Below are 19,464 nucleotides of genomic sequence, written 5' to 3' on the forward strand. Positions count from 1 at the left end.
AGCAAGTACATGGTATGTGGAATATCCTGCTTGGTGCAGTTGTGCCCTTGGACTGGGGCCAGTTAATAGGAAAAGTCGCTGTTAGCTAAAAGAATTCAAAGTAAACCCCATCATGTCATAATGACTTACCTGTAAAGAATGCTGGTGGGAAGAGGTTTCTGGAAAAGGTCTTCAGATAAAAAAAGTGCAGCTGTTGCTGAGATGACTCCACTAATGAGGTGGTCTCCTGGCTTGTAATAACTAGGTGGGTCAGTGATACCCCTTTTAAAAGTCAAGGGGCATTTAGCTTTCAGCAGCACCCCACAGGTTGCCTTTGGAAGTAGTGTCAGCAAAAGCAGAACCATTTGGGCTGCACCTGGTCCAGCCTCCATCCTACAAACTGATCCTCATTCCAACCCCCCTGCCCAACCAAACAGAAGAAGCCAAAGCCCACTCACAATGCCGTGGCTTTCCTGGCACTGATGGAGCCCTGCTGGATGTGGCTTCACATTTGACAGGGATGCTAGGATGTCACCTTCACCACACACAGTCCTGCTCACCTGCCCTAAACCCCCTCCTAAGCTCTCCATGGGGCAGGAGGCGTTTATGCAGCGCTGTTTTTGCACCTGGGTTCAAGACATCACGTCATGTTGTCCTTGAATGTGTTGTTTATCTCAAAGGCAATTTCAGGGAAGAAATCCCTTGGGATTTCACAAGAACAGTCCTACTAAACACTATGATTTTTTTTAATGATAAGGGTGAGGAACATCAGCTCTGCAACACCCTGAACTTTTTATTCAACTCCACGCATGACTAGGAGACTTATGGAAATTCCCAAGTGTGGCGTCCTACTTGACATGGATTATGAGGAAGCCATTGACCTTGAGTCACCTTTCATTAAAAAATCCATACTCACAAGAGCTGGGATCAAGATATCCTATTAGTCATGAGTTGGGGTTATCTGGATAGGAGAAGGTCAACATGGCCTGAATCCTTATCAACTGGATTATTGAGCTGCTAGAGGTGGCCTTAGAGGTGGTGTTCCTTTCCCCTAAACTGACTGTATTGGGGGACTTCAACATTCATGTTCAGGGCCCCTTTCTTGTGCTGCTCAGGATTTCATGGGATGTATTATAAAGAAGGACACCGAATGGCCTTTGAAATGCATTGGTTCATTCTGAATTGGCCATAGGAAATCATTGAAGGATCATCTACAAATCAAAATACTGTTGTTTTTATACTGTTTTTTATTTATTTATTTATTTATTTATTACATTTCTATACCGCCCAATAGCCGGAGCTCTCTGGGCGGTTCACAAAAATTAAAACCATTCAAAATATAAAACAACAGTATAAAACCATAATATAAAATACAATGTAAAAGCTCAACCAGATAAAAACAGCAGCAATGCAAAATTACAAATTTAAAACCATGTTATTTAAAATTTATAGATTGTTAAAATGTTGGGAGAATAAAAAGGTCTTCACCTGGCGTCTAAAAGCATATAATGTAGGTGCCAAGCGAACCTCCTTAGGGAGCTCATTCCACAGCCGTTTATGTTTTTAATGGTTTTTAAATTTTGTATACTTTTAATGTTTACCATTTTTAATTGTTGTAAACCGCCCAGAGAGCTTCGGCTGTGGGGCGGTATATAAATGTAATAAAATAAATAAATAAATAAATTAAAGGGGATAAAAATAACACAGAATCAATTTTTATTTCCAGAATCAAGACACTAATTAACAGAGTGGTTTGGGGGAACAACTCCTATGACTCCAACACAGCAGTTTCTAGGGATCATCTCCAAACACAAAAAGAAAACAGAATACAATAAAAAGTCAAGACAAGGACTTGACAATGTTTCTCTGGGTGTGTCTAGATGGGGCGATATATCCTAGTGATTGTTCTGGGATCATCCCTGTGCATCCACATGACGCACAGGGCATCCTGGGAGCAGGGAGAGAAAATCCCTCCGTTGGCCAGGGATATCGCCCTACAGATTATATTTGATTTTTCTGAGGTCTCTGAGGTCCTCAGGAGCTCTGCACACATCAGGGTTGGGGTGGGATGGAGTGGGAGGTTGTTGTTGTAGTTTTTAAAAAAACCTTACTATTTCGTAGGAGTGCTCCTGCACTCTTCTTCGATTTAAAAAAAATATGGCGGGCACAATGTCCTCGTTCTTCCTGGACTTCGCGTGTTGTGTGTAGACAGAGGAGGAGATCTCATGATCACCATATCACGAGATCCTCCCTCCTCTGTCCCTCTAGACCTGGTAGGTCAAGATATGCCCCTTGCCCTGACAAGCAACCAATGCAATGCCCTGCGATAGTGGGAGATGTGGGAATAATGGGGCAAATCTAATACAACACATGTAACACTGTTCTGTATGACAGGACGATGATGATGATGTTGATGTTTTGTTGATGATGATGACAAATAATGATGGACACATTGGTTAGAACCCGTATCCTCTGCAGGGGTGGGGAATGCATTTAACTCGTCCGCCCTCAGAGACTTATGGATCCTGACAGAAGTTCGCAGGATTGCTGCCTGCTTCACAGCATGGAACGGTCATAACTCCTGAGGAAGGTTTAGTTCTGAAAGGGAAGACAGGGCTCCTGTATCTTTAAAAGTTGCATAGGAAAGGGAATTTCAGCAGGCTTCATTTGTATATATGCAGAAACTGGTGAATTTCCCTGTTCATCAACACAGTTAAAGCTGCAGGAGCCCTGGCCTCTTTTGTATCTGGTCAAGAGGGCAGGGCTCCTGCAGCTTTAACTGCTGTGATGAAGAGGGGATTTCACCAGGTGCTGCATGCATAGAAATGACACCTACTGAAAATCCCTTTTCAATCCAAATGTTAAGGATACAGGAGCCCTGTCCTCCTTTTCCTATTGATATGCTACTATTAGTGTGTTGTATGAATCATTCCTAACCATGGTGGCTATATAACTACTTGTTGCAAAAGGGTTAGCAGCCAAAGCATGCCTTAGCATGTTGTCTGAACAGGCCGGATATACGCTGCCAATTTTCAGAATGTGGCTTTTTGATCTTTGGCATGTGCAAACTGTAGCCCAGTAGCTGAAGGATCAAGGTTTTGAGCAACGTTGTTCTTGGCTGGGCATCACTTCGGATCTGAATCTCCAATCTGAGGTGAATCAGGGTGATTAGGAGGGCCTTGAAACAGATCTGAAGCAAATCAAAAAAGGTCTGAATCAGTCCGAAGCGAATCGGCATGAACCGAATCAATTCAGATTGATTTGGACCCTTTCCCAAGCACAGATAGGCATGAAAATTGACACCGTGATCAGTCTTCAGTAGGGCTTCAACTCTGCCAAGGTTGAAGCATATCGGTTCATCCCTTGATTTTTAGGAATTTTTTAAAGTTTGAAGTTTTAAAAACATTTTTTAAAAAATACACTGTCACTTTTAAAGATAAAGAGAGGAAACTTAGCACCAGGATAGCTCCTAAATAGGGATTTAGGCATGCCAAGGTTGAAGCATATCAGTTCATCCCTTGTGTTTTTTTGTGGGGGGGGGATTTTTAAAGTTCAAACTCAAACCTCATCAAATACATTGCAGGCTATTTAATTATTGGTTTAAGCTAGTTTCGATGAACGAGGCCAGGCTTCCAAAGATGTGTCTTCTTGAGCAGATGGCCAAACCTTTAAAAACTTCCTGGCTTTATAAATTTACAAAGATGTTACCAAGGTATGGCTTCAGTTTGCAGGCAATTAGCATTTCGAATACCAACATAAGAAATGCCGTTAAACTTAGGATTTCAGACATTAGAAGTCAGTCTGATATAGCGGCAGTGTCAAAATCAAGGGCCATGAAATGGCTAGCCAGAACAAAATTCCACTTTAAAGAAGAAAAATATTTGTTCTTTGATATGAAACGGGTCCATGGAGTAGCCTTTACCCGGCTTCGATTCGAGCTGATGGACACAATGATGTTACAGGGTAGATTCCAAGGTATTCCATCGAAAGATAGACTATGTAAAGATAGACTTGTCCTTTCTCCTACGTGGTTCTAACTCTTTTGTGACCCAGAGGGTTGCTCTCTTCGCTCTTAAAGCAGCCAGTATAAGGAAAAAAGAATTAGAAAAAATGTATTAATTAATAATTTTTTATCAAATGTTGTAATATACGTGTAATATTAACTGTTAGTCATGTAACTGTATATTGTTTTTAAATTTTAAATCATAAATTTTAAGTAATGTCTGTTTGTTTTTAATGATATGTGATTTTTTGAAATGGTCAGAAGACTTATTCAATAAAGGTATTCATTCATTCATTATTGTGTACTGTTTGTGCACAACACACTGCACAGCGCGTGCGCACACACACACACAGTAGAAGACAGTGAGAGACTCAACAAGACAGAACACAGGATATTATTATTATTATTATTATTATTATTATTATTATTATTATTCACATATTTGCATCAGTGATTTACCGTGACTTTTTGATCATGTCCAAGTTTGCTCCGCGTGATGGTTACGTGTCATTGGGGGAGTTAAATCACATTTTGACAGGTAGGCAGAGCTTTGAGGGTAGGAGAATGTGATTGGCCAGTTTCCCATTTTCCCACCTATCGGATGGCTCAGGTTTTTTGCGCCATTTTTCGGTTGAACGACCTGATCCTTTGGAGCTCTGCATAACCAAAGAGGCAGAAACATGCTGCAATCCTCCTCTATAGCCTTGTTCCTTCTCGCCCCCTGCTCTGGTTTTGCTGTTATATCAGTCTGCGGAGCTCCGCATATAAACTATATCACTTCACTCGCCTCCATAGCATCGTATATCCCATAATGCGACAATGTGCACGCGCGCATGTATAACTGCACTACAAAACAACAACAACCGGGAGATAAATTGCTGTTGCTGCTGCAGTGTGACGCTCTTTACCTACATTCGAATCAATGAAAAATTGGGTTTATATTTAATGAGGAGCCATCCCGCTGTCGTACAGACAAGGGCCTGGGCTTGCACTGCCATTGTTAGAGTTGCCTTGATTCTCCTTTCCTCTGGGCACTTTGAATCAAGTTGCGCGGGACAGGCTGTTCCACAATAGTGCAGAATGTAGCAATTTGGCTGATGTCAGCAGCTGGCCTTTTCTCAACATGTAACTCCTTTACTGAGGGAACTTTGCACTGGCTCCCTATGCGCTACTGGGCCAGATTCAAGGTTCCATTACACATGTACACAGGCCTAAACTTGGGCCCAGGATTCTTGAGCGAGCGCCTTCTCTGTTTTCAACCTGCTCAATCACTGAAGTCACCAGAAGGCATGATCCTGATGAATCCACATGGACCTACAATTCTGTTGGAGTCCACCTAGAGTTGGACTTATTTATTTATTTATTGCACTTATATACCGCTCCCATAGCCAGGGCTCTCTGGGCGGTTTACAGAAATTCTAAAATTAAGATAAAAACGAGTATACAGAATTTAAAATTCTAGAACACAGAACATACCCTGCCAAAGGAAGTGAGGCAGGTGGCTACTAGGAGGAGGGCTTTCTCCACTGTGGCACCCCGGTTGTGGAATGAGCTCCCCAGAGAGGTCCGCCTGGCGCCTACATTGTACTCCTTTCATCGCCAGCTGAAGACCTTTTTATTCACTCAGTATTTTAACACTTAATTTTAACTTAAATTTAAATTATACTGTTTTAACTCTGTATTTTAACCTTATATCAATTTTGCTGCGTGGTTTTATCCTGTTTGTGCTTTTTATACTGTATTTTGTATTTGTGTTTTTAACCTCTTGGTTGTTTTATGATGGTTTTAATTTTTGTGAACCGCCCAGAGAGCTTTGGCTATAGGGCGGTATAGAAATGTAATAAATAAATAAATAAATAAATAATACACACATAAAGCATTAAAAGCCATTTAAAACTAAACATGTGGGTGATTAAGATGTGCCGCCATATGCCTGGGCAAAGAGGAAAGTCTTAACCCGGCGCCGGAAAGATAGCAGCATTGGTGACAGACGAGCCTCATCAGGGAGATCAATCCACAGTCTGGGGGCCACCACCGAAAAGGCCGTGTCCCTCATTGCCACACTCCGAGCCTCTCTCGGAGTAGGCACCCAGAGGAGGACCTTAGATGTTGAACGTAGTGACCAGGTATATTCACGTCGGGAGAGGCGTTCCATCAGGTATTGTGGTCCCAAGCCATGTAAGGCTTTATAGGTCTAAACCAGCACCTTGAATTGGGCTCGGAAACATACAGGCAGCCAGTGGAAGCGGACCAGAGCAGGTATTATATGGTCGAACTTTCTGGTTCCTGAAATCAATCTGGCCGCTGCATTTTGCATGAGCTACAGCTTCTGAAACGTCTTCAAAGGCAGCCCTACGTAGAGTGCATTGCAGTAATCTAACTTGGAGGCTACCAGAGTTGAATGTGTTTTAAACTAAAACAATTTAAAAATAACGTCTAGACTCTGCCTGATTTGCTACTTTGATAAGAACCATCTTATTCAATACACAGGCAATGACAATTCAGAGGGATATTATCAGATCAGAGTTGTCCATCTTATGGGATTCTTTGCATACCATCCTCAAGGATACAGTGCCATTTGCCAGACATTCTCAGTCTCCCCTTATTCAAGCAAAGGAGAATAGAACCACCATGGCATTTCTGAACCAAGGTTTCAGCTCCAGGCTTTGTGGGTGTTCTCTTTGCCAACAGCACCCTCAAATCCAGAAAATAAGGGCACAAATAGAAGATAATTAATGCAGTTGACCAGAGAAGCCAAGTTGCTGAAACTTTCTCTCCCCTCATTGTTCTCTTTTAAAAAATATTCTATTATTCCTTCTAACTGATTCATTGTTTTATTTCCCCTGCATCACAATACAGTATATAAGACAAAATGCCCTATTTACATGGGAAACAATTTTCTGGTTGCATTTTCACATCAGAAGTATACAACAAATGCCAGCAAAACAGCGAAAGATATGGTCACCTAAGTATCAGACGGCATCTTAGGTTTTTGTCGTAAGATGCTCCTTTGTATTCAGATCAGGCCTCAGGACAATAATGTAGCACTTAGGAAGGAAGATGCAGCCCAGTAGCCCAGCACTGGAGGCCAAGATGGAGAAGACCTGCACGGCTACCATGTATTTGCCCTTGGTGCTCAGGTAGGTGGGCACAAAGGACACCCAGACACTGCAGAAGACCAGCATGCTGAAGGTGATCAGCTTGGCTTCATTGAAGGCCCCCGGCAGCTTCCTGGCCAGGAAGGCCACCATGAAGCAGATGGTAGCCAGGAAGCCCATGTAGCCAAGGGCAGCATAGAACATGGTGACAGACCCTTCGTTGCATTGCAGGATGATTTCTCCAGACTGTGAGTGCATGTCAGAGTCAGGGAATGGGGGACAGATTCCCAGCCAAATGGTACAGATGACAACTTGAACACTGGAACAGAAAACGACAATAGAGTTGGCCAGACTCTTCCCCAGCCATCTTCTTACCCTGTTCCCTGGTTTGGTGGCCAAGAAGGCCAAGATTACAGTGATTGTTTTTGACAACAGAGAAGAGACGGCCACTGAGAAGATGATGCTGAAGGCTGTTTGTCGGAGGAGGCAGGTTGCTTTTCTTGGCCAGCCGATGAAGAGGAAGGAGGACAAGAAGGAAAGCAGGAGGGAGATGAGGAGGATGAAGGAGAGGTCCCGGTTGTTGGCTTTGACTATGGGAGTTTCTCGGAATCGAATGAAGATTCCTAACACAAAGCCTGTGCTGAAGGACAGGAAGAGGGCAAGGGATGCCAGGATGATCCCCAGATATTCTTCATAGGACAGGAAGGTCATTTCCTTTGGGATACAGTGATCTCGGTCCTTGTTTGGATGCTGGTCTTCTGGACACTTGGTGCAATGTTCTGCATCTATGAGGAATGTAAGTACATAAGAAAAGTTACGTTGGTCACGACCAAGGCTCCATGTAGTCCAACGTTGTTTTCTCACAGTGTCCAACCAACTGTCCATGAGAGAAGCCCACAAGTAGGTAGAACAACACTTAGCAGCTAGAGTGGTAGGCTTCTCCAATTGCAGTGGGGTGGTAAGTATGTTGAAGCCAAGATGGTATAATAGAGCAGTGGTAAAGGTCCTCTGAAGGTCCAGCCTGTCTCCACGCTCCACCACCCTCCTCTTTGACCTGGATGAAAGAGCACCATCTAAGGCATGGGCCACAGCCTGGACGGAGTTGTAAATGTTATAGCTGTCTAGAGACAGGATTCTATCCATGTCCTCTTGGGACAGAGCCTCCAACTTCTCTTTTTCTTTGCATCTTGTCCAGCCTTTCACTGAAAATACATCCTTTGAATAAGAACACTTAAATGCTTTCTCCCCAAACTGCTGGGCAAAAGAGGAAGAGAGATAAAAATCATCATCTTTTGACCCCTTTTTTGGTGGTATAAAGAAAGAAAATATACCATGGATGGGTGGGGAAGGTATTCTGCCATATGCCAATGTAAAGGTGAAGTCCCACACAGCTGTTACGATCCAGACATTCCCTGCAATGTGTTTTATAAAGCGATGAATGTATCTTTGTATAAAGATTATTCCCATGAAGATGGAATTATACTCTTCATCAGAAACAAAAACATTGACAAGTCCCATCGTGAGAAACAAAGTCGGATGGATCTGCATTTCAGCTGCATTGTATATGGGGACCATTTCCTTAAAAACAACACAAACACCATTCCTGATGAGCTCAAGGGTCAAGGTCCTCATGAATCTTTCTCCATTGTCGGTGTCTGGAGCAACGAGACCAACCAACGTCCATCTGAAATGCAGGAGCAGTCGGACAATCCCCTGGTACTGGGTCTTTTCTTCGGGGAACATCGGATACAAAAAGGGGAACTGAGCTTTGTCGTTCAGATCGAGAGAAATAAATGCATAACTGACCTGGCAAGGAATGGAAGAGATAAATGTTCTGTTTGTTTCAAATCAGTGATCAAATATTTGTTAATCCAAAATTATTACGAATAACTGGAGAGTTGCTGGTCATGGCGATGGACGAAGGTCCCCCATCTCTTGCCTGGGACAATGCTTTCCTTCTCACCCTGCTCATTCATTGCTCCTCCTCCTGTGGACCCCCTGACTATTATGCCACCCATTCAGTAGCCCGGCCACCGATACAAAGGGTGTTCCAATCCCCTTATGCCCAGTGACAGATATGGCTTAGAATCACCCATTGGATACAAATGGAAGGAAGGACAAAGGGCATTCATTTTACTACATCATGTACCAATCAATGTGGCAACCTCCTGCTTATATTCCCCAGGAACTGATATTGGAGGTAAGATATTGTCGTCATGACTAATCACCACTCCTCCTTACTATTATTATTATTATTATTATTATTATTATTATTATTATTAATTTCTATAGCACCATCAATGTACATGGTGCTGTACAGAGTAAAACAGTAAATAGCAAGGCCGGACAACCAGGATGATCAGGGGTCTGGAAACAAAGCCCTATGAAGAGAGACTGAAAGAATTGGGCATGTTGAGCCTGGAGAAGAGAAGATTGAGGGGAGACATGAGAGCACTCTTCAAAGACTTGAAAGGTTGTCACACAGAGGAAGGCCAGGATCTCTTCTCGATCCTCCCCGAGTGCAGGACACAATAACAGGCTCAAGTTAAAGGAAGCCAGATTCCAGTCGGACATCAGGAAAAACTTCCTGACTGTTAGAGCAGTACGACAATGGAACCAGTGACCTAGGGAGGTTGTGGGCTCTCCCACACTAGAGGTCTTCAAGAGGCAGCTGGACAACAATCTGTGAGGGATGCTTTAGGGTGGATTCCTGCAATGAGCAGGGGGTTGGACTTGATGGCCTTGTAGGCCCCTTCCAGCTCTGCTATTCTATGATTCTATGATTCTATGATTCTATGATCTAATCACCTTTCAAAGCCATCCCAGTTGATATGCGTCATCCTGAGGGGCTCTGTGGCCCACACCTGGCTCCCGGCTCCTCGCAGAGCCGGGACGAACCCAATGCCTGCCCACATGTTCCATGGTCTCGGAATCAGCCTGGCACTGCTGAAAACGTGGGCTAGAAGTGGAAGGCGAGATCCCAGGGCAAGGGAGGGGCCATCCCTCCCTGCTCCTGGGATCCCCTGTCCGTCATGTGATTGCATAGGGATGATTCTGGTGATCGCCCTGGGATATTGACCCATGTAGCTATGGCCTGTGTGTGCAAAGATCTCTCTCTCTCTCTCTCTCTCTCTCTCTCTCTCTCTCTCTCTCTCTCTCTCTCTTTCTGACCAAAATGTACGCTTCAAGACTGACAACCACAATGAGCATGGAAGCCAAAGACAAAAAAATGATTAGTGTGTGTCTCCCCCCTCAAAAATTGCGATCGGAGGAGAAGAGAACAGGGAGGCAGAGTGCGGTGGCAATTCCTAATTGGTTAGCCACAGATGCCAATAATATCAATTATCAAAACTGCCCCACTCCATCACCCCATGCTCCTTATTGGGTTTTTTTTCAATTAGACACACCACACACAAAAAAGGTAGGATAATTTTGGAGGTGTTAGAATCTCCGATTGGGCGCCTCCGCTCTGAAATTATTCGATGTGTTTAGAAGCAGCCAATCTCTGCTCTGCAGATGATCACAGTTACCAGATCTTTTTGGAACAGAGTTCACACGCCGATAAAACAGAGCTACAAGGTTACTAAATGGGACTGGCAACGTGTTGTTGGACTCAGCCTGCAAATCATAGAATCACAGAATAGCAGAGTTGGAAGGGGCCTCTTAAGGCCATCGAGTCCAACCCCTGCTCAATGCAGGAATCCGCCCTAAATCATCCCTGACAGATGGTTGTCCAGCTGCCTCTTGAAGGCCTCTAGCGTGGGAGAGCCCACAAACTCCCTAGGTCACTGGTTCCATTGTCGTACTGCTCTAACAGTCAGGAAGTTTTTCCTGATGTCCAGCTGGAATCTGGCTTAATTTAACTTGAGCCCGTTATTCTATGTCCTGCACTCTGGGAGAATCGAGAAGAGATCCTGGCCTCCTCTGGGTGACAACCTTTTAAGTATTTGAAGAGTGCTCTCATGTCTCCCCTCAATCTTCTCTTCTCCAGGCTAAACATGCCCAGTTCTTTCAGTCTCTTTTCATAGGGCTTTGTTTCCAGACCCCTGATCATCCTGGTTGCCCTCTTCTGAACACGCTCCAGCTTGTCTGCATCCTTCTTGAATTGTGGAGCCCAGAACTGGAAGCAATACTATAGATGAAGCCTAACCAGGGCTGAATAGAGAGGAATCAGTACCTCACGTGATTTGGAAGCTATACTGCTGTTAATGCAGCCCCAAATAGCATTTGCCTTTCTTGCAGCCATATCGCACTGTTGGCTCCTATTCAGCTTGCGATCTACAACCATTCCAAGATCCTTCTCGTTTGTAGTGTATTGCTGAGCCAAGTATCCCCCATCTTGTAACTGTGCCTTTGGTTTCTATTTCCTAAATGTAGAACTTGGCATTTATCCCTAGTAAATTTCATTCTGTTGTTTTCAGCCCAGCATTCCAGCCTATCAAGATCCCTTTGAAGTTTGTTTCTGTCTTCCAGGGCCCACCCCTCTCCATGTCTACCTGTGAGATTTTGTAGATGCCCAACATGGTTGATATTTGGGTGGAGATTTCAGTGTCAGATCCTTCAAGAACAGCCAATGGGTGATTCTGTCTTCCACACTTGTAGTTGGGAACATTCGCCCGCCCAGGAGAGAGCAGGTCCATCAAGGCATCAGATGTCATCTTTCGATCGAAGTAGGTGTCATGGATGTTGTAGCCCAGGGTGATGTTGGGTAAAAGCCTGGGATTCCGGTTTATCTCCTTGATAGCAAACAGGACGGACAGGATGTTCCAATAATCTCTGCTTACTTCACTGTAAAAACACATATTATTGAAATTATGTATTCAATATCATACTTCTTTGACTCCAGAAACCTTTGCTGTTAGTGTAGTGATCTGGATTTATTTTCTCGAACATTATTCCTTCTTTAGAATGATCCAAAACCCAAACCAGAAGCACAACAGCCAATACCATTTAATACTTGTATGTTTTGGGGCCAGTACTGAAACCGAGTCCGTTGCTAGACCTACCTGGTAATCCGTGTGGGAGGAAGGGCGAACCCACGCTACAAGTAGCTCCAGCTGTCACCCCAGTCTACATATTAGATGCAATTATTAGAAGGGCTACAGGAAATATTAGATGGGCTACAGGAAAGTCCTGTCGCAACCGCCATTTTTTTTTTACTTAAAGGGCCGGGTGCGCAGGAGCGCACCAGCAACAAAGGTAAGTGTTGCTGTTGTTGTTTTAAAAAAGGGTTCCCTGCTCCCCCCTGCTTCCGATTTCCCCACCCTGGCCATAATTCCCCCCTGATCTCCAGTCTTCCCCCATGATCTCCGCTCTCCCCCACCACGATATCAGTTTTCGCCCCGCAATCTCTGCTTCCTCCCCATGATCTCTGCTTCCCCCATGATCTCTGCTTCCCTCTGCGATCTCCGCTTTCCCCCATGATCTCTGCTTCCCCCGCAATCTCTCCCCGCCGTGATCTCTCTGCCTGCCCTGATCTCTCCCCCTGCCGCAATGGGCCCAGCACTCCTGTGGAGTGCTGCTCCCCATCCGCTGCTTTCCCCAGCTACTCGTGAGTAATTGTGGTAGCTGGGAAAAGCAGCAGACTGGTCTACACGCCCGAGACCATGGGAAATACCGGGCCACAAGCAGTTCCGGTTACCCCGGGCCAAGGGAGGGTTGACCCCTGCCTGACCCCGGGATCTTCTGTCTATCATCTGGACTCATAGGGGCTCGCCCTGGGATATCACCGGTCTAAACCCTGGTCTAGCAACAGCCCGAGATACACAACCTTTCAAAGGACGACAGAATGTGAAGTCTCAGTGTATGACTACTGTGAAAAAAGCAAATTCAGTGTTAGGCATGATTAGGAAAGGAATCAAAAATAAACCCGCCAATATCATAGTGTCCTTAACAATAATCCATGGTGCAGCCACACTTGGAATACTGTCTATAATTCTGTACACTATAACTCTCTCTCTCTCTCTCTCTCTCTCTCTCTCTCTCTCTCTCTCTCTCTCTCTCTATATATATATGGGGCTGGACCCCACCCCTATTAGGACAAAATACAACATGGATAGAATGGACTAGATGGACCCTGTAAAATATAGAAATAGTCAAGGATGCATTCTGTCAGGCTAAGAGAGGGAGTAAGAAAACACACTGAAGACTGTGGTAAAGAAAATACTGGGAGGCTGAATAAAGATGTTGTTGTTACAAAGAAAAGATGGTTTCAGACTGTTTATGAGAGACCAAAGATAGTACACGGTGTCAGAAGTAAAATAGAGCTAAAAGCTGAAAATGGCACACTAGAGAATATAAATGGTCTACAGCAGTACCTACGATGGATCTTGATTATTTATTTATTATTTATTTACAATATTTATATACCGCTTCCCATTGAAAATGTCAGTGCGGTGTACAAGATCAAATAAAAACAGAATAAAACACTTTAAAAATAGATTTTGAAAGAAGCAAAATGTACAGTGAACCGTGGCTGGTCATTAAGGAAAGTCTTCCTGTAATAATGGCGTTTTCAGAAGGCTTTGAAAGGAATACAAATTGGTGCCTGCCTGTCTTCCAGAGGCAGGGAATTCCATAGGAGCGGGGCCACCATGGTGAAGGCTCTTCCCCTGGTGGACTCCAATTGGAGGATGGGTCTATGTGGAACCACCAGGATCTTGATCATGAGAACATTGTTGAACATTGGGTCCTATGGAGGGAGCTCATGGAACTATTTTTTGCATTCCCTATATCATTGGGATCTCAGGGAAGAATACAGATAAATCCAATTCAACAATATCAAACAATAAATCAAGTGCACTGCTAAAAACATATTAAACCATTAATCAATGGTTTTCTCGTGGTGTCCCGAGAACAAATGAAAATATTGCAGAACAAATCCCAAGAAGCGTACGGGATTCATTGACAAGTAGCAAACCATATACAGGCACAAAAGCAGAGTACTAGAACTTCCCAGAAAACTTCTTCTGGCAAGGTGGAGGGGGGTGGAATCTGTAAAAGGTATGGAAAGAAGCATAGCAATATGGAGAAATGTCTGGCATGGGGAAAGATTTGCCATAATTGTAAAAAAGAAGGAAAAGAGAAGTCGTTTTGCCCAAGTATGTGTGTGCTACAGGAGCGAGAGGAACCAGGATCTCTTCTCGATCCTCCCAGAGTGAAGGACACGGAATAACAGGCTCAAGTTAAAGGAAGCCATCAGGAAAAACTTCCTGACTGTTAGAGCAGTATGGCAATGGAAGCAGTTACCTAGGGAGGTTGTGGGCTCTCCCACACTAGAGGCCTTCAAGAGGCAGCTGGACAGCCATCTGTCAGGGATGCTTTAGGGTGGATTCCTGCATTGAGCAGGGGGTTGGACTCGATGGCTTTTTAGGACCCTTCCAACTCTGCTATTCTATGAATCTATGAAATGGGTCCATCTAGCTGCAGCACATGAAATTGCCAAGGGTTTGGGGTGGATGTTCTCAGGAAGAGCCAGTCCTCACACCACCAAAGGAGGCAGGGGGAATAAGGTGGAATTATGGCTTCTCCCCCATTCCTGTTCTTTCCCAGCTGAGCAGCCCTCCAGCAGCAGCGAGGAAGACCTCATCATTGTGTGCTACTGCACTTTCAAATAGAACTTGGCCAACTTCTGAGCGTGAAATAGCAGGCTGAGCACAGGATGGGGTTTTACCGTCAATGCAATGCCAAAGTCTGGCTCCAAAGACAAGTGCAGGATTATAGGAAATGTCCCTATGTGTAGGCTCGCTTTCCTTGGTGTGTACTTTGCCAATGAACACACGAGGTTGGAGAATGCAAGTTAAAAGTTTATTAGTGAATAGACGTTGCAACATGGAACCCCAGAGAAATGCAAATTAAGAGTTCCCCAAACAAAGGGATCCTCTTGAATATGTAGACTCTGATTACATCACTTTGTTAGTAATATCATTGGTCAGTGTGATTACCTCTAAGGGACTCTAACGGTCCGTGCTGGGTTAATCAAACTACGTTACATTGCCAATACAAGGTAAGGTGAATACAATTCTTATGTCACACTTTACATTCTATGCTAATTGGTTGAAAGTTTTTCCTTTGTCTAAGATGCACATGGAATCCACCATAAAAGAACGTTGGGGTGGGCGGTTCTTAAACTTTAACCTGGAACATAGGCCTTAGCTAGACCTAAAGTTTATCCTGGGATCGTCCCAGGGTCATCCCTGACTGCTTCTGGGATATCCTGGATGTCATTTACATGTACAGGGATGACCCCGGGATGACCCCGGGACAAACCTTAGGTCTAGCTAAGGCCATAGACATATTCCACAGAATGAAATTCCCTTCTGCACACATCACTAGTAATGAATACCTTTATTGAATAAGTCTTCCGACCATTTCAAAAGATCACATAATCATTAAGTACAAACAGATATTAATTAAAATTTATGTTTTAAAATTATAAAACAATATACAGTTCATATATATATATATATATATATATATATATATATATATATATCTCACTAGTAGTTAAATGATAATCATGGAATCAGGAGAAAATGAATTATAACAACTTGCCTGTAAAGAAGGCTGGTAGAGGGAGATTTCCGAAAACGGATTCCAGATAAAAAATTTGCATTTGTTGCAGAGATGACTCCACTAATGAGGTGGTCTCCTGGCTTGTAATATGTAGATGGGTCAGTGATACTCCTTCTCAAAGTCAAGGGGCATTTAGCTTTCAGCAGCACCTCACAGGTTGCCTTGGGAAGTAGCGTCAGCAGGAGCAGAACCATTTGGGCTGCACCTGGTCCATCCTCCATCCTACAAACGTCTCCTCATTCCAAACTCCCTGTCCAACCAATCAGAAGATGCCAAAGCCCATTCACAATGCTGAGACTTCTATGGCTTTCCTGACACAGATGGACCCCTGCTGGATCATAGAATCATAGAATCATAGAATAGCAGAGTTGGAAGAGGCCTACAAGGCCATCGAGTCCAACCCCCTGCTCAATGCAGGAATCCACCCTAAAACATCCCTGACAGATGCTTGTCCAGCTGCCTCTTGAAGGCCTCTAGTGTGGGAGAGCCCACAACCTCCCAAGGTCACTGGTTCCACTGTTGTACTGCTCATTGTCGTACCATCAGATGTGGCTTCACATCTGATGGGAGTGCTAGGACGTCATCTTCACCACACGCAGTCCTGCTCACCTGCCTTAAACCCCCTCCTAAGCTCTCCATGGCGCAGGAGGCATTTATGCAGCACTGTTTTTGCACCTGGGTTCAAGACATCACTTCATGTTCCCCTTGAATCGGTTGTTTATCTCAAAGGCAATTTCAGGGAAGAAACCCTTTGGGATTTCACAAGAGCACTCCTACTAAACCCCTATGATTTTGATCATGATAAGGGGGAGGAACATCAGCTCGGCAACACCTTGAACTTTTTATTCAACTCTATCCATGTCTGGAAGACATATGTGGCTTTCCTGACACAGATGGAGCCCAGCTGGTCATGGCTTCACATCTGATGGGAATTCTAGGTCGTCATCTTCACTGCCACAAAGTCCTCATCACCTGTCCTAAACCCTCTCACGAATTCTCAGTGGCGCAGGAGGCATTTATGCAGCACTGTTTTTGCACCTGGGTTCAAGACATCACTTCATGTTCCCCTTGAATCTGTTGTTTATCTCAAAGGCAATTTCAGGGAAGAAATCCCTTGGGATTTCACAAGAGCACTCCTACGAAACCACTCAGCTCTGTAACAGCCTGAACTTTTCATTCAAAGGCCTTTCCCCAAAGGAGGGGGAAAGAGAGAGACACAGTTTCCCCAAGCCTGGGGAAATAGCGTATTTTCCCCTCCACCCTGCGATTTTCAACCACTGCCATTAACACAGTGGGGAGAAAGGACAGAGAGGGTGGAACTGCAGCATTGAGGCGAAAATTCACCAGGAGCTTCCGCTGGGCCCATGGAGGACTCCTGGTGCCATTTCTGCCACCAAAATTTGCAACACCCCCCACCCCCCGGATACACACACACACACAAACCCCTCAGAAAAAGTCTGGGTCCCAGGAACTTCCGCAATGGACAACCCTAGTGTGAGTTCACTTGGAGCTGGCCAAGGCACTGAAAGATCCAGCCTGGTCTAGGCTTGCCTTGCTTATCTGCGCACTGAACCTGACTTGACTTGATTGGATGTGGCCATACTTGACGGGATGTAAGAGTTGCATTGACTCTCATTTTTTGCATGTGCCATGGTAGTTTCAGCACCTGTGGGCTCTTTGAACCAAATAGAACTTGGCAGGCTAGTCCAGAACCTGCATCTAGGGCAGAATGTAGCAAATCGGCTGTCATGTAACTCTTTTAATGAGGAAACTGCCCTGGCCGCCTATTTGCTACTGGGGGAATTGTTAGATTAAGAGGGCATGATCCTGGTGGTTCCACATGGACTTACAAACCAGTTGGAGTGCAGCAAGAGTAGAGTTTCAGTTCTCTAGAGTTGAACTTGAATGTGTTTTGAACTGAAACAGTTTAAAATCATAGCTTAGAATCATAGATTAGTAGAGTTGGAAGGGGCCTACAAGGCCCTCGAGTTCAACCCCCTGCTCAATGCAGGAATCCACCCTAAAGCATCCCTGACAGACGGCTGTCCAGCTGCCTCTTGAAGGCCTCTAGTGTGGGAGAGCCCACAACCTCCCTAGGTAACTGATTCCATTGTTGTACTGCTCTAACAGTTAGGAAGTTTTTCCTGATGTCCAGCCGGATTCTGGCTTCCTTTCACTTGAGCCCATTATTCCGTGTCCTGCACTCTGGGAGGATCGAGAAGAGATCCTGGCCCTCCTCTGTGTGACAACCTTTTAAGTATTTGAAGAGTGCTCTCATGTCTCCCCTCAATCTTCTCTTCTCCAGGCTAAACATGCCCAGTTCTTTCAGTCTCTCTTCATAGGGCTTTGTTTCCAGACCCCTGATCATCCCAGTTGCCCTCCTCTGAACACGCTCCAGCTTGTCTGCGTCCTTCTTGAATTGTGGAGCCCAGAACTGGACGCAATACTCTAGATGAGGCCTAACCAGGGCCGAATAGAGAGGAACCAGTACCTCACGTGATTTGGAAGCTATACTTCTATTAATGCAGCCCAAAATAGCATTGGCCTTTCTTGCAGCCATATCACACTGTTGGCTCCTATTCAGCTTGCGATCTACAAGAATTCCAAGATCCTTCTTGTTTGTAGTATTGCTGAGCCAAATATCCCCCATCTTGTAACTGTGCCTTTGGTTTCACCTGACCTGACTAGATGTGACCATACATGACTAGCTGTAAGAGTTGCATTGACTCTCATTTTTTTTTAACATGCTGTGGTCGTTTCAGCACCTGTGGTCTCTTTGAACCAAATGGGACTGGGCAGGCCGGTCCAAAACCTGGACCTAGTGAGGAATGTAGCAACTTGGCTACTGTCAGGAGCGGCCCCTTTTCAGCATGTAGCTCATTTACTGAGGTAACTGCCCTAGCTGCCTATTTGTTACTGGGGCAATTTTAAGATTCAGAGGGCATGATCCTGGTGGTACAGTATGGACTTCTGACCCAGTTGGAGTCCAGCAAGAGTAGAGTTTAAATGTGTTTTAACCTAAAACAGATTATAAAAATTATATCTTGACTCTACCTGATTGGCTGCTTTGACAAGAATTAAGCTTCTCAAAAAATACAAAAGAAGTGCAACAATAAAGATTAATTATTAATTAATAAAGATTAATTAATTAATTATTAATTAAAGATTAACAATAAAGATTAACAATAAGATTAACAATAAAGTGCAACAATAAAACTCACACGATTCGCCTAGGTGTTTGTAAACCGCCCAGAGAGCTTCGGCTATGGGGCGGTATATAAATAGGAATCATTTGTTGCTGCAAATTATTCTCCCTTGATTGGACTTTTTCCTTTCAATTAATCATTTATTTATTTTATTTTAAATATTTCTTGGCAGACATCTTCACAAGACAGCTTACAACAATATCGAAGTGGCTCACAACAACATTATTCCTTTTAATGAAACTATTGTTTTATTTGAACTACAGCTCATAACAGTATTAAAAACTAGGGGTGTGCACGGACCCCCCGCTCCGCTTCACTTGCAGATCCGCCATTTTTCGGATTGGGCCGCTCCGCCCCGCCCCCGCTCCACCCACTTCCACTCCGCTCCGCCCGGAGCTCCGGATCCGGATCCGGAGCTCCGTTTCCCCCCCCATAGGCTTGCATTGAAAGCTAAAAAATTATACAACTTTTTTTCTGTTCAAGTTAGAAACCTCATGTTTGGCACCATGACACCTCATGGGGATATACACACGCACGCCAAGTTTCAAAGCAATCCCATCATCCCCTGATTTTTGGCGAATTTTTGAAAATCGGGCACCCCACA

The 19,464-nt window shown here is 44.3% G+C and overlaps 1 protein-coding gene across 1 annotated transcript in view; it reads right to left on the reverse strand.

Moving 5' to 3' along the window:
- LOC134395818 (vomeronasal type-2 receptor 26-like) overlaps positions 1-11,882 on the reverse strand; it is a 31,274-nt gene extending 19,392 nt beyond the window's left edge. Inside the window, exon 1 of the mRNA XM_063121977.1 lies at positions 11,577-11,882. Within this exon, the coding sequence (XP_062978047.1) occupies positions 11,577-11,882 (306 nt within the window). The remainder of the gene's footprint in view (positions 1-11,576) is intronic.
- Between the last annotated feature and the right edge of the window lie 7,582 nt (positions 11,883-19,464).

The sequence above is a fragment of the Elgaria multicarinata genome, chromosome 3 (assembly GCF_023053635.1).
Source record: "Elgaria multicarinata webbii isolate HBS135686 ecotype San Diego chromosome 3, rElgMul1.1.pri, whole genome shotgun sequence".
Lineage (NCBI taxonomy): Eukaryota > Metazoa > Chordata > Lepidosauria > Squamata > Anguidae > Elgaria > Elgaria multicarinata.